Source organism: Aptenodytes forsteri, unplaced genomic scaffold (genome assembly GCF_000699145.1).
Source record: "Aptenodytes forsteri isolate BGI_AS27 unplaced genomic scaffold, ASM69914v1 Scaffold23, whole genome shotgun sequence".
Classification (NCBI taxonomy): domain Eukaryota; kingdom Metazoa; phylum Chordata; class Aves; order Sphenisciformes; family Spheniscidae; genus Aptenodytes; species Aptenodytes forsteri.
This window is the reverse complement of record NW_008796043.1, coordinates 2,557,438-2,572,571: the sequence shown is the minus strand read 5'-3', so window position 1 is coordinate 2,572,571 and position 15,134 is coordinate 2,557,438. Positions and strand designations below refer to the sequence as shown.

The following is a 15,134-nucleotide window of genomic DNA, read 5'->3' as shown; positions in this document are numbered from 1 at the left end:
AAAAAAACAAAAAGCCAGAATGGTTAAAAAGTAAAGAGTCGTTTGGGGTTTCTCTGGCGGACCTGTCACTGCTCAGCTGTATGCATGAAATGAAAATCATGCAAAATAGCTTCATTTTCAAGATTCGCCTATTAAAGCAAGATATTATACGGAGTCCTGCTTTTACATTTGTAACCTGAGTAAGGAAGTGACATGGAAGGAAGACAACAGTGATGATCAGTGACAATTAAGAATGAGTAATTTTGAGTATGTTCTTTACAAATACGGAGTACTGTAGTAGGGTTGGGTTTTAACATGCTGTTAGGGACAGTCCTTAGGACAGGGCTTGTAAACGTCACAGAAAAGCCCTTATGTCTTTGGAAATCAAGGCTTAACAAGACTATAATAGAGCATGATTTCAACAGTAAGGTTTGGAAATCATTAGCCAATTTCTAAGTATTTGACAGGCCTGTCAGAAGCAGGAAGTTTTTACAAATTACTGAAGTGAGCCAGGTAAGTACAGGAGAGAGCTTATTCTGAGGGAAGACTTAAAACATGAGATCACTCCTTCCTGAATGCAAATGTCAGAGGCAGAGATGTTGTTATCGCTTAGATTCAATGGGAGATCACACATTGTTTTTCAGATGTGCGATTTACAACGGCATAAGAAGCCAAGCCTTATTATTTCTCCCACTGCCAGAAATACTGTTTATGTGCAACTAATTTCCATGGCAAATCTTCATGTATAAGAACCTTTAAAAAAAAAAAAGCAAAAGGAAGATGAGGTTATTTTTATAGTTGATATTACAGAATTAATATATCCTAATTGAAAACCAAAGCTTGAAAAAATAATACCTAATTGTCTTCCCTGACAAATTCAGTAATTTGGAAGTTAGTGTTAACTCATCCATCGACATCAATTGGGTCAGCAACTTCCTCCGTGAATGAAAAATTAGTTACTAATTCAATGTAGGCAGTAAGAAAAAAACTAATAGGCCATACAACTCACTGTTTTTCAGGATTGAGTCCTGGGAATGTTATCCAAAAGCTACTAAATACTGCAGAAAAAAATATTTTGTCTTTGATAGATTTTTAGAACAAGGTGAAGGCCAACATTCTGCAAATATTTATGGCTTATCCACATTTGGAAATTCCCCAGAGCTATTCCAAAATAATGTTTTCACAGATACTTTGAAGTGTGACTTCCACATGGGCGCTTTGAAAGAACAGTGCTTCTCCCCCATTCCTCTTAATCCATTACTTCAGAACAGTACATGAATTGCACCTGCTAGATTGAAGTGGATCAGAAGAAGTCCCGATACTGTTCACACATGACTTGATATTAAAAATTATTTTAAAATTCTGGTTAACATGTTTTTCTGGCAGAGATTCAGATTTCATGTGGCTATTAGCAACCTTCAGTAGCCATTAGAGAGTGAGAAATTGTTCATTTTTATTGTAAATACACTGGGTTTTTTTAATTAGAGCAGCTCAGCTCTGCATTCTAAACCTACATTTGTGTGCTCAAAATTTATTCTTTGTGTATGAAAACATGCGGTACACATTTCTTTTTACCCAGTATTAGGAATTTGGTCCTTAGAATTTCTCTCTCTCGTGATGTTCTCTCCCAGTATGACCCTGTCCAGAGGACTGGTTCTGTCACGCTAGTTTCATACGGCTCTGCCGCCTCGTGGGCTGTGCTGTCCCAAGACAAGGTAGTGTTTTCCCATGACTGAGAACCTTTGATGCAGCCTCTGACTTGCCCGCCCTGCTAAGGAGGCATGAACGACCCCATCTTCAATGAACACAGTAGCTCAGGGTGTTGTATCCCAGACCTATTGCTAAAAATGGTGTAGTCAGCAGATTCAAATAATACTATCGTTATTTACAAGGTAGAAAGCACATTAGAAAGAATATATCGTCGCTAATTACTTGTTTCATTCCCAAACCTGGCAGTGTGTGCACAAAATTTTGCTTTCAAAGTCTGACAGCGTACAAATAGATAGGACAGATAGTGGGCAGAAGTACAAAGGGATAATACAAAGTCATGAATCCATGCTTTAACCATCTGAATTATTTAACTGAAAATACTGTTTTTTACAGAGGAAGAGATGGGTCAAAGGAGACGGCAGCTGAAGAGAAGTGAGATTGTGTGGTATGGGGTGGGACAGGGGAGGCCTAGTCAGAGGGACTAGAAAAAGAGAACAAATAGTGAGAAAGTGTCTTGAGTAGACCAGAACAAAAACATCACCGAGACAGAAAAATATGTTCACTCTTTCAATTGTAAAAAACCGAAACATGCCTGTAAAATTTGGACTTGGAAGTGCTTAGCCTCTACCCCTCTGCTGCTTCCTTGCTGCTGCCAGGACTGCTTTTTCACTCCCTCGGGCTGGAAGCTTCCTGAACTTACAAGTTCTGTGATTCCTTTATGCAGATCACCGAGCCAGAGAGCGGGAGCTTTCTGCTGAACTGAGCTGCTGCTGGGGACGTTTATTTGAAAGGTTTTTTTCACCTGTTAATAAAATAATTTGTGTTATTATGTAGGTTTAAGACAGAGGAAAAAGAATATGGAATTGCAAATGCTGGAATCTCAAGTTGAATCCAATGCTTTCATTTGCAGTTATTCGAATATGAAACATGTCTGTTTCCCTGTGAGTTAGTTACAGGTTAAACTATATCCTTGAAAGTTTACATCATGGACTCCCAGCTCCCTGCAAACTTCGAGGGCACGTTTGAGTTTTTGCTCAGTTCAAGCTTCTGCAGAGCTACAGAAGTGATGTTTTGCACAGCAATTCACTCCAGCATAACTTGAGGTGAAATTTTAAGATTTACATAAAATCACGTGAGAAGCCACATACTGGGGGGGGGAGTTGGTTGTTTGAGCTTTTTTTAATAAACCACACTGATACACAAACAAGTCATTGCAAGTTAGGTACCAGTGTGGACTTAAGCCAGTTAGCTGTCATGTGGTAACTCCTCAAGGTTAATCCGGGAACCTGATTTCTCAACTTTTGGATTTGCTTATGGCCTTCACAAGCCTCCTGGACAATGCGATCCTCTGTGTTAGCTGTTCTGCACCAGCGTCACTGGTATGGAAGACGAATTGCTGCCAGAGTGAGGCTGTGGTGTCTGAGGCTGTGGTCCCTGCAGTCTGCCATGCACAAGTAGCCCTCTGAGTTTCACTGCCTTCCATAGATCAGGAAAAGCTCTTGAAATGCCCTTCTGCAGCTTGCAAGACGAACAGAAACCAGCACACACCGACAGAAGAAAGAACAACCCGTCCTGTGCTGAATCAACACAGGCTTTCCCAAGAGACAAGGAAAAAACCAATTCTGAAGGAAGATTTTACACAGCAAGGCAGTAAGAACTGTGCCAGGGGCCTCACGTGTGTACCAAGCCCGTATGTACCAAGCCCACGGTGGCTGTAACGTGGCCCAGGCAATCCTCTGACTCGCAGACACGCTGGCTGAAGCAGAAGGTCAGACCTGAAGCTGCAAGGGTTAAACGGTAAGGTTTGCCCAGCCATGCCTCAGGGTGGGTCGGAAGAGGAGTAGATGGTAGCAGATGGTCCATCTCCAGCTCTCCTGAATCGATGGGACACTCTCCCTGCCAACTCAGGGATCCCGATGCCTTTGATGGGTATGGGATGGGAATGCGTGGTCTTGCAGTTCTCCTTCGAGGCGTGATAATACAGCTCCTCCTGCGAACAACTCCCCGTACCTAGAGAGGGCCAGGAAGAGCTGGTAGCTCTTGATAATCCTGGTCTGGGTGGGAATTCCAAGGTAATAGTTCTCTAGAACCTCAGCCAGGATTAACAGCAATCTTTTATTCTTTGCTGGTATTGCCCCAAGGCTTTTAAATTAAGAGCCTCTTTTTATTAACAGATGTAAATCTAAAAAGACTCCATAAGAATCAATGTAACTTTTTCATATAAATATGGGGCTCCATAAGAATCAATGTAACTTTTTCATAAGAATATGGGGCCTGCACATAACAAAAGAGAGAGAGAAAAGTAGAAGAAAAGAAGAAAGGAAGGAAAGCAAGCAGGTCCAAACTCAGCACCGGGGACCTTGGCTCCACTCACCACAAAACTTAGGGACAGGTATAATTCTTCTCACTTTCCTCGCTCGCTCACTCGCTCTCACACTCACTCTCTCACACACTTTCCTTCTCTTTTCCTAATGATCTCAGACACTTCTACCTTAAATCAGTCATCCTTGCTGTACGTTGCTTTAAACTGTTGGATAATCTTCCAGATTCTGGGGAGCCCTTTGTCAGAGGAATTCCTGGGGTTGTTTCCCCCACTTGATGAAACCGAGTCACTAAATTCACAAAGGACTGACTAACGAACTGATTCGTAACACGTAGGCACCATTTGAACTGATTTCCCCAAACCAGTTTCATTTTTGCTGGCTTAGTCACATGCAAAAGCCCTACCCGTAACGTGGCCCTATATCAACACGTGTACTGGAGTAAATGGCTTAGTGCATGGGTGGTACGCAGCTTCGACTTGTAGGCAGTCAAAAGCAAGTAGGTACGTGTCACGTGGATGCGAGGCAAGCTCTGGTTACTGTATACATACACAGAACTGTAGAAGAGTAACTGAAAGTATGAATTAAAACCAGTTAATTAAAACCAGTTCCTTAGATTGCACTCTGATTTCACTGAGCTTAGTTGTCAGAGCTAATGTTAAATTTAAGCAATCTAAAGAAACAGAAAAAAAAAACATCACTGGGGCAATAATTAGAGAACTTAAATGTGGAGACAGCTGGGGATGTGAAAATGCATTGTCAGGTGGATTTGTGATTTCAGAACTTTTCATGATGTAATCATGAAATTACTACATCTGTTCACCTGAGGTGAATTCACACGAAAAGCCTCTAAATCAAAGGGGGAAAAAAAAGCTTTTCCTTGCTATGCCGTGAAAATAAACAGTATTTTCTGTCTAACATAAAGCTCTCTTTTTTTATACCATGCTATATAGCAAAACACTAAATAAATCCTGACCCGAAGCTACCTTTTTAGTTTAGTTTGCAAAAAATTTACAGTAAATTAGACCGTACCATACCATCTATAAAAAACGACCTTCCTATAAGTCATTGCAAGGCGATTTGCGAGCACACTCCGTCACCAGCACGATGCTGGGGCGGGAGCTGGGGCTCACGCCGAGGCGGGCCTGTTGCCCGTGAAAGCTGCTGCTGCCAGCCGGGACGGATGCCCCCGCCGCCCCGGGCCGCCGCCGCTGCTGCCAGTGGTGCTGTTGCCTGCTGGCACGGGCAGCAGCAGGGAGGGACTGAGAAGCTATCGTGTCCTCGAGCAACTTTTAATGTGGTCGGGTTTGATTGTGGTTTAAGACCAGGTGCAGTATTTCTAGCGTATGGATTTTTGTTACCCACGTCCATAGAGAAGCTACAAGTTTTCACGTTACTTGTGCAAGCTGTGTTGTTAAAAGATCTGAGATACTGAATTTACAAATACTTGCTATTCAGTTACATTTTAATATTTTGAGTCAAACAGCAATGTGCTTAATGGAGAGGAACTTGCAAAGACATCTTAATACTAATTTTTTCTCATCTTTCTTCTTAAAAGGGAATGGTGGCACATTATTGTTGTATTCAACTGGATTTTCTCTTCTGCTTTTCAGCATCTTTAAGTAATTAGCCTTGGAGACAGAAGGAGAAGATGAAAATGAGCCAGATTCTCACTTAGCAATCATTATTTTCCTGGCTCACAAAGAATATTTTTCCCAGGTTCTTAGTTACATAAATAAAGTGCTACGTAGTACAAAGTCATACAATAATAATAAAATGCCTTGGGATGATAACATCAGAGTTTTCCATTGTTCGCCAGATATTACTCCAGGGGATAAAATCAATTTGAGATTTCCTGTCTTTCGTATGATTAGAATCGCCTCTGTCTTTCCACAAACAGATTTTCTTTTACCACATTTAAGAGACCAAACAAAGCAAAAAGACTAAGTTAACTTTTCCTCATCATTTAAAGAAATTCGATCTTTCAATCAACAGTGCAGATCTTCACTGCAAAAGGTATTTCAATGCATTAGAAACAACTAAGTAGACATAGAAAGGCCATCCCAAGCTTGCTAAAATTTAACAGTCACAATAGTCAAGTGGATGCAATTCATCTATCACACCACAGGCTGACTGAAGAGAAAGAAATTTTTAAAACTGCCTTTATTGTATGCAAAAAGGTCCGAGAAGTAATATTTCCAAACCAACATTTTGTTATTCAGGTTCTAATGAACAGAATTTGCAGTATTCCTAGAAAGTACCCTGTTTAGACTCTCCGTGACTGTAAATTATCACAGTTGGCAAAAGAATCGAAGAGCGGGATAAAAGCAAAAGAGAAACACTACTCAAGAGATTTTTTTTTACTAACGACACATTCAAAAATTCTCTTGGAAAAGGTTTCTTCAAGTTACAGGTTCCTTTCATTCTGTGTGTCTGGAGAGTTTAGGGAAAGATGAAACAGTCCAAATAGCATGTAAAATCTATGAGTTTTACTTGGTTTAATAATTCTTTCAACCCTAGTGCTTGCTGAATAAAATCAGCAATAAAAATAACAACTGGGCGTTTCTATTTCTCTTAGGAGCCATCGTGTGGATGTCCACTTACGGAATAGTTTCGCAAGTAATTGAAGCCAACTTAAGCCTCACTTACTGACAAAAAAAACAGTTCCACCCTCCCTAATTGCTCTCCACTTTGTGCTACCGCTTTGTACCTCCATAACTCTTTCTCAAGTGGATACATAATCACCTGGAGCAATGAACTAACACACCTGAAAATTAACCCTGTTTTTGAGAAGTGGTCCAGCTTACTACTTGGCCAAAGCTTCACGAACAGGAGAAAGGGGCCGTGGCTCCGGGCTGGAGATGGGACCAACCCTTTCAAAGGAAGCCTGGGCTGTGAGTGACCTCAGCCATCTGCAAAAACACCCTGGAGCTGATGAAATGTTCCTTAGAGGGCGTGAACTGGACCTGCAGAGGCAACACGCAGGCTATAACTTTGGCACTCTTCTGGTTTGGATGAGAAGCATGCTTGCTCACTGCACTTTGGGTTCGTATGAAGGAATGGGTTTAGATGTAACTGAACTAGAAAATGCTTTCCATGGGCACAGCTGCTGCACTCAAACTGCTAATGGGAGTCCAGTCCACAAGCCGAAAAGCGTCAGCTGTTCCAGTCTACAAAATCCACTCTTCTTAGGATACACTACTTGCTGATGTAGACATAGCCACGTATGGCTATTCTCTCAGCTCCATTTTGGGGGTAACTTCAATCATCTGCTACCATATGCACTGAAAGCACCAGAGCTGCTTCCTCGGTAATGGCAAGGCAAAGGGCTGACAACAGGGAGACAAAGAACATGTAATTTTGTTCATTGGGATTTATTATTCTGCTTTAAGTCTTCCTGCTGAATGTAAGAAATACTACTTTTATTCTGCAATACTATTCAACTTCTCAATTGCTGCATTATCATTTGAAGCATAAAGAAATTAATTCTGATCTGAATTATACCAGGAGTCACTGAATTTAGTGCGCAAGATGTGATCGTTCCTCTAGTATTTGTAGGGATATAGTCCTCAGCTTGGGAAGAGATGGGGGGCAAAGGGGAGACAGAGTCAGAGCACTCCACTCCAGCAGCTTCCAGACAGCACAATGCCAACATGAGAGAGAACCATCCTCCCTGCTAGGAACTAGAATCGAATGGATAATTATATTTTTGCTGTTTGGGAAAGAAGGGAAATGGAGGAAGGAAAAGGAGTGTATTAGATTGAGTCTGACAGTGCTGGCTCCCAAATTGGAAAGCCATGACCACAGGATATAATCTCTTTTTCTTCCACGTCTTGTGTCCTGTACCAGCCATGGCAAGGTAAAGTCCAAACCTTCCAACCACTTCCAAACAGCCTGCTTAAATTTTTACATTTAGTAATTCCATTTAAGTCAGAAAGGTATTTCACATTACAGCATAAATTACACACTAAAAGCATGACGTTGCCAAGTCAAACCAGAGGCTTTTTTAAAATTAAACATTCCAGCTGACTTCAGACAAAGTTTTTTCTCCCCCTCAAAATGCCAGTTGGTAGGAGATTTCAAAATTTCAACTTTTGTTCCAGTTTAAGGGGAAAAAAATTAATGAGGTCATTTCTCGAGGAACAGAAATTACCTGTTAGATTTACACCTACTATACTTCATCAAAGTCATCATATATTCCTCAGCTGAGACTGGCAGAGAGGTGTAGTGCCTCTAATCTGAGCGTGGTCTGTGTGGCTACAGCCTTTTTAAATAATTTAAAGGCTTTGCAATAGCTCGCTTCCCCTTTCCCTCCTGCTCAGGCTACCCCTGGGTCCTCTTTTCGCTGTGGTTCACTTTCCAAAAGCCCAGCCTGGTGGAGCGAGCTGTCTCGGTCCCTCACCTAGCCACCGACTCAGGCCTGCCGGTCCCTTTCCGGGGGAAGTTTCTTCAGGGGAAAATGCAGTGTAGGTACACAGAAAATTGAACGTTCACATAAGCATGCAAAGGAAAACCGATTTACTCGTTAGAAATAATTTCTACTTCAAATTGATCAGGAAAGCAGTGAGTGCTACTGGTCAGGCAATACTACATGAAAAAGCAATAGAAAGATCTAGGAAGCTAAGCCAGCAGACATGGGTTACTAGCTTGCAAAGAAACACAGGGGGGAAAAGCCACACCGGTGTACAAAGCTGGACTTGGAAGGGCAATACTGCAAGGAAAAGGCATTGGACCCAAATCTCAGTTGGGTGAAGAGGGCAGAGCAATCGTCTTGAGGGTAAGTGAAGGATAGGCAGGAGGGACGGCCCTTGTGGCTGCGGTGGGACGGTCAGTGGATCTGTGTGGAAGCCACAGCTACAGATAGGATCTGGGCTGGAGGCAAATATGAGGAACAGGGAGATCAAAATCTGTGGTTCTGTGTGGAAGCCACAGCTACAGATAGGATCTGGGCTGGAGGCAAATATGAGGAACAGGGAGATCAAAATACCAAAGGAAGTTTTTCAAGTTATTTGGCTTTAAATAGATTATTTTCCTATATGTTGATAATAAAAAATAAATTTCAGGCCCTGGTTTTTCTCATTGCCGCTTTTCCATGAAAGAAACATGGAAGCTAAGTAATTTCATAAATTAACAAAAAGATTTTAAATCTTCTCTTAAAATGCTGACAATTAAAAATACCTGTGCTTACATGGCTTATCTTTTTAGCTGAATTCACAAGGGTTTTCCCTGGGGGAACTCTATAGTTCCTCAGGGTACAAGCAGAAGTTAGAGATTACACCATGATTTTATAAAACCAGCTTCATGGCAACACATGCTGTCACCGGGCATCGTGTCTACTTCAATTAACCTTACCCAATTACTTAATTTTATGACTCACTCTAACAAAGGTTAAGACATTAAAGTTTCAGAAAGCTATACCGAATAATACCATCGTCAGAGATTACGTTCTCCTATAATAGTTTCATTAAAATCGGGTAAATAGATGAAGGGTCATCATGCAAGGAAGCTCACTGAAACCGAAATTCACATTTCAAGGCAACAGCACTGCTGCCTGACATACGTGCATGCTCTAGTGTCTCCCTTCTGGGAGTGGGAAATACTTGCCTCTTTTTGACTTGCATAAATGACAGGAAACTCATACGAGGAAATCCTCTACAATCTTAGCATTTTTAATTAGGACAAGGGAACAAGGAGGAAAGGCAGCTCGGTGTGCTCTTTTTAGGCCAGGCAACAAACATCCGTTGTTGTGCTTCAACATGTATTTTCAATTGTAAAACTGTGGCTTATGTGTGGGTGGGAGAATGCTCTGCGGTTCAGCAGCAGTGTTCATTATATGTACGCTCAGGTTACACCAGGGGAAACGTACCCCAGAGCCTCTGTTCGGGAACCACCTCCCTGCGTCTCATCCCCTTTGATTATCCCCATTTCCTTAACGCAATTTTGTGCAGATTTTCTGTGGGCACGGGTTATCTGAAGTATGCTTCAGGACGGTGAAGCCACATTAAGGACCCAAGAGGGAAAACTATTTAGTGTTTTATCATGTTACGATGTTCCCAGCTCTTCTCTCTCAAGGTTATGCTCATATCCCTTCAACGGAGACCGTGTTCAGTAAATACCGTGGCTTTGGTAGCCATTGCTGTTGTCAGCAGAGCTAATAAAACCAGCTAGCGGGCCGAGCTCAGCCTCTTCCAGCTATTGACTGCTAGAGCCTTCTCATACGATATTTCTCTCTCTTCCCTTGGGCCTGCCCCAACAACCAGCCCAAAGACACCCTCCTCGCCGGGAGTACTGGGTGAGGATGTCTGGTCCCCGAGCCCCCAGGGGTGCCTCTGCAGAGGGTGCTGGGGAGGCTCTGCACTGGCGTTTGGAGCAGCTACAGCAGGGCAGTGGTCACAGATGGGGCTGGGACCACTTCTGGGTGAGGCACGGGAGAAGGCTCAAGTCTCAACAGAGCAGCTCTGTCGTCAGGTGGAGGCTCTAGCAAGGGCAGGTGCTGCCAGACAGATTTATATATACACAGAGAAGATGAGGATATCGTTTAACCTCTTTGGGGAATCAGTCTAAAAACTCATGAACGAGCGTCCCTGCCACTCCAGAGCTACAAGCCCCTTAAAACTTTGTGACTCTCCAGGATACTTAGCTTAACGATGCTCAAAGCCCTCAAAAATAGAAAATAAAGAACGGACAATTATTGAAGTTTTATGTCTGAGTATTACACAGAGAAGATGAGGATATCGTTTAACCTCTTTGGGGAATCAGTCTAAAAACTCATGAACGAGCGTCCCTGCCACTCCAGAGCTACAAGCCCCTTAAAACTTTGTGACTCTCCAGGATACTTAGCTTAACGATGCTCAAAGCCCTCAAAAATAGAAAATAAAGAACGGACAATTATTGAAATTTTATGTCTGAGTACCAAAACCTGTCTGATATGAATCAATAAATGCCCAACTTTGCCTTCTTGAACAGTGGTGTACTGCAGCTATTTCTTTCAGATTTGTGTAAAAAGTGCACAGCACTCAGATAAAAAACAACTAAACTGAAGGGTTTAATGCTATCTCCTGATTAAGAAAAAAAATTTTTAGGTGAAATTTTTTAGGGGAGTCGCACTAAACAGAGGTTTCTTCACTTGTTCTGCACTTACAGCAGTGAATCTAATGCAATAATTGTCCTCATTTTCAACTTTTACTGTCGTTATCCCCATCAGAAGTCGTCGGCCTTCATTGATAGCAGTGCTACCAGGGAAGCGCGCGCTGCTTCTCCACCCTGCTGCTCGGTTGTGTTCAGCCACTAGTTACTCTTCTAGAAGTACAGTACCACTTTTTTTCCCCTAGATATACGAGCTTGCATTCGCCTTTTTAGATTCACTTTCTTCGAATGGACCCAATTTATCCTGGAATCCAGATCGCACTGTGCGATGTCTGTTACCATCATGATTTATCACTTCATCTGTGCTTTTGGCATCTGCAAATACAGTCATTTGATGGGTTGATATTTGTTTCCAGAGTATTCACAGGAATATTATCTAAGATCAGGTATGTATGCTTTTGATGCTACTTTGTAAGAACTGTCATATAGCATTTCTTGTTTCCTGTGTACCTTATTCATATCGTCTAATGCTAATTTATTTTTGAAGGCCATGAAAGACTAAGTTAAATATTCTACAGAAGTGTATTACATCAGCACAGTTACCAAAACCAATTATATTTGTAACTTCATCAGAGAACAACCTGAGTCCAGCTTGCCAAGTCCTATTTCTAAAACCATGTTAGTGAGCATCAATATACTTTTATTGACTGAACTTCATCTTTTACATTTTATAACTGATGAGGTCAACCATGTGGTTTGAGTCCAGCATTGGAGGACTTCCATTGTATGCTCAGAATTATTAACAATAATTAACAGCAAGACAGAAAACTCCTCAGGCAACTCTTCTAGGATTATTGGGTGAAAGGCCTCTCTGCCTTCCTTTAAGAATATTTATTCCTAATTAATGTGGTTTAATACTTACATTGTCGTTATGGGCTGGCAAATTATCCAGTGGCCTGATGAGATATAAATACAACCTTTTGCTCCTTACCAAATACCGTAGCTAACTGTTGAACACTTCTTTGCACCATTAGCACTCTCCTATCGATCTAGTACTGAGCCTTAGCTGCTGTTTTACCTTCTTTTGTTTACACTTTAGATTTCCTTCTATTGTCCCTAGTTTTACTAGGCTTGAATTTTCTTTGGCTTAATTCGGTAATTATTGACATATCTGTGATTGCTATCTACTTCTAACTATTGTCTTTCCTTCCTTTTCCAGAAAGAGGTTTTAATAAAATTGTTCATTTTAATATTTAAAATATTGTGGAACACTTTCTATCCAATAAAGTCTTCTGATACACGCCCTGATTTTCATTAATACTGTTAAGTTTCGTCCCTAATACGTTCTCAGATTTTCTTATTTCTTAACTATTTTTTTTTTCTAGGAAACTAATCAGGCAGATGTAGACAATTATTCTGTATGTGTGTATCTAAGTAAATACGCACACATCTGTAAACGCCTACTCAGCCGTAAACATGGGCACACGTAACAGATCTCGGCTGAGCCTGTACTCCGTCTGCCCTTATTTGATGTAATTGGTTGTGAGCACTGATCTTCACGCCACCACAAGCTTCCAGCCTTGTGATCATTCCAGCCCTTCCCACCACTGTCGGGGCTGTGTGTGCCACCGACTCGGTACTGGAAAATTACCATCAGTAATTCCTAAAATCTCTAATGCAGTTTTACCGCTGTCTTCTTGAGACTTCCATTCTCCATACGTCAACGATGACAATGCCATTTTTATTTTCACATATTATTGACAGGCACTTAAGGGCTTACTTGGGTTTTTATATGCTTTTTTAAAAAGCATTTTACTTTTATCCTTCACGATTTAATGTTTTCCATACATTATTCATACTTACATTAAGTCAGATTTTAAATGTGTGTGATTTACCGAAAAAAACCTACAGTTTTAGTCCCTGATTGATTTTCTTTTATAACCTTTGCACTTAATTATCTTACAGTGGCTAATGACATTTTATCACATTATATTATTAATGCAACGATATGCAAAGAAATTAAATTTGGGTATAACTGAGATCTAAATCTTAACCAAGTGGCACCAAACGTAATGCAGCAATAGACAAAATTAGAGTTCAACCAGTGGCATGGTATTACCATTTTCCTCGTGATTTATTTGATACTAAAGAAAAACAGTAACTGACAGAGGAAATCCATTGACTTGATTCTGACTGACAAGATTTCACATATGCTGGAACGTATTTTGTTGCAGTTTCTATAACAATGCATACTGCTGTCCTGATTTTTGTGGTTTTTACCTAAGATGTAATTCTTCTTAGATCTGCTTTTATTATTCATCAGTGGGGTAGCATATGAGTAAACAGTAAGCACAGGAAATATTGCTATCCTTCTGTTGTCGTTACATATTTGATTTGGCAAGTTAATAACATGACTGTAAAAGCTGTTTATATGAGATAATCATCACTGCAGAGTTTGGGCCCAGAAAATGGTGATATCTTCCTCCAAAACAAAATCTGTGATGGAAATTTCCACAAAAATCACCTTGACAGGAGATGACTAGTTTTACTGCAGGCCAGATGCAAACTGAAAGATACTGAACTTGCTGATGCTTTCATCCTGGAGTTGCCAAATCTACTGCATTTCCCTTTTTATTTCCTACTCAAAAGTGGGTCATACTTGACTTTGCTTCTGTAAAAATATTAAGCTACAGAAAACACATTGGATACTGGAAAATATATACATATATTGAGACCTGCACAGATACTAGGTTTTTTGCTTCTATATTCAAATTTCCTCAATATTAAAGAAAAAAGTAATAATCTGTTGTAATAAAAAATACACTGCCCAAAAGATACTGAAACCTATTCCAGCTGTACCTAATAGAGCAGATACAACTTTTAGCCAAGTGAGAAAAACACAGACAGATCCCAATTCACTTATGTGCATTACTAAATGTATCGTAAAGTTCCCCGTACTTGCAGAAATAAGTGGGAATACTGCCTTTGTTCTGCAGGTGTACCTGAGGACACCTGGAAGGAATCTGCTTTTATTTTTATTCATCACAGGCAAAAACCACCCAACAGTTGCTTTGGTAGGTTGCTTTGACAGCTGCATTAAGGCCACCACCGTGTGATGTTTGCACACGTTCAGCTCCTTCCAGCATTCCTCCAGCAGTGATTTCCACCGTGGGGAGAGAAGCTCCATGCGCGGGGATGCATGAGGTGAGAGAACACATCAGGAGAAATCACAGCTTTGTTTCCACAGCTCAGCAGCCCTTGGGCACCTTAACTTCCACTAAAATGAACCTACGTTTGTGTCCATTGCCAACACAAGGACATGCCTCATGTCTTCCATTGCCCGTGTTGTTGTTTGCCACAGACATCCCCAGCACAGCTATCATCAGAGTACTGGCTGAAGAAGAGGCTGAAAACAGGTAAAACAGAGAATCAAGGTCCTTCATAACCTTTACAAATAGAGAGAGCAAAAGAAATTTCTCCCAAATATCTATTGTCATTGTTTATAATTTTTAGCCGTCTCATCTTTCCCTATTTTCTTTGACAGTGGTAGTTGACAGTCCATCATGCCGGCACAACGAATGTGGGCCATTGCTGTCCACTTCTGAGGCAATGCCATCTCCAGTGCTAGTGGAAATTTATTTTAAAAAGTACTCATTGACTGAATTATCAGCTTCAAGGGAACCTACCGCTGCCTACCACTATTTTAAGTGCCTTGTCAGTTGCATCTGGGCTCAACAGTTACACGCCTTGGTAGTTAAACCAGCATCACTGCCAGCTTTCTAACCTCTCTTAAAAATACTAGTATTTTGTAAGTATGCGTTACAGGGAATCACAACAGAAACGCTGTTTTTATTTGATTTTTTTTTTTGACACTTTTTAGGCTGGAAAAAGTTGAAGGTCACGCCTACCTGCTGGATACTTCAAGACCGCAATCCCCTCCCCACCCACAGCACCCCTGCGCTCAGGGAAGTAAAATTCTGTTGGAAAAAGGGGGCTCCCTCCGCCGCTTTCCCAGCACGGGGGAGACTTGCCACTGTC

The 15,134-nt window shown here is 41.2% G+C and overlaps 1 protein-coding gene across 1 annotated transcript in view; it reads left to right on the top strand.

Annotated features, from left to right (window-relative positions):
- Positions 1 to 14,291: 14,291 nt before the first annotated feature.
- RNF125 (ring finger protein 125) overlaps positions 14,292 to 15,134 on the top strand; it is a 12,810-nt gene continuing 11,967 nt past the window's right edge. Inside the window, exons 1-2 of the mRNA XM_019473741.1 lie at positions 14,292 to 14,512; positions 14,977 to 15,065. Of these exons, the coding sequence (XP_019329286.1) occupies positions 14,292 to 14,512; positions 14,977 to 15,065 (310 nt within the window). The remainder of the gene's footprint in view (positions 14,513 to 14,976; positions 15,066 to 15,134) is intronic.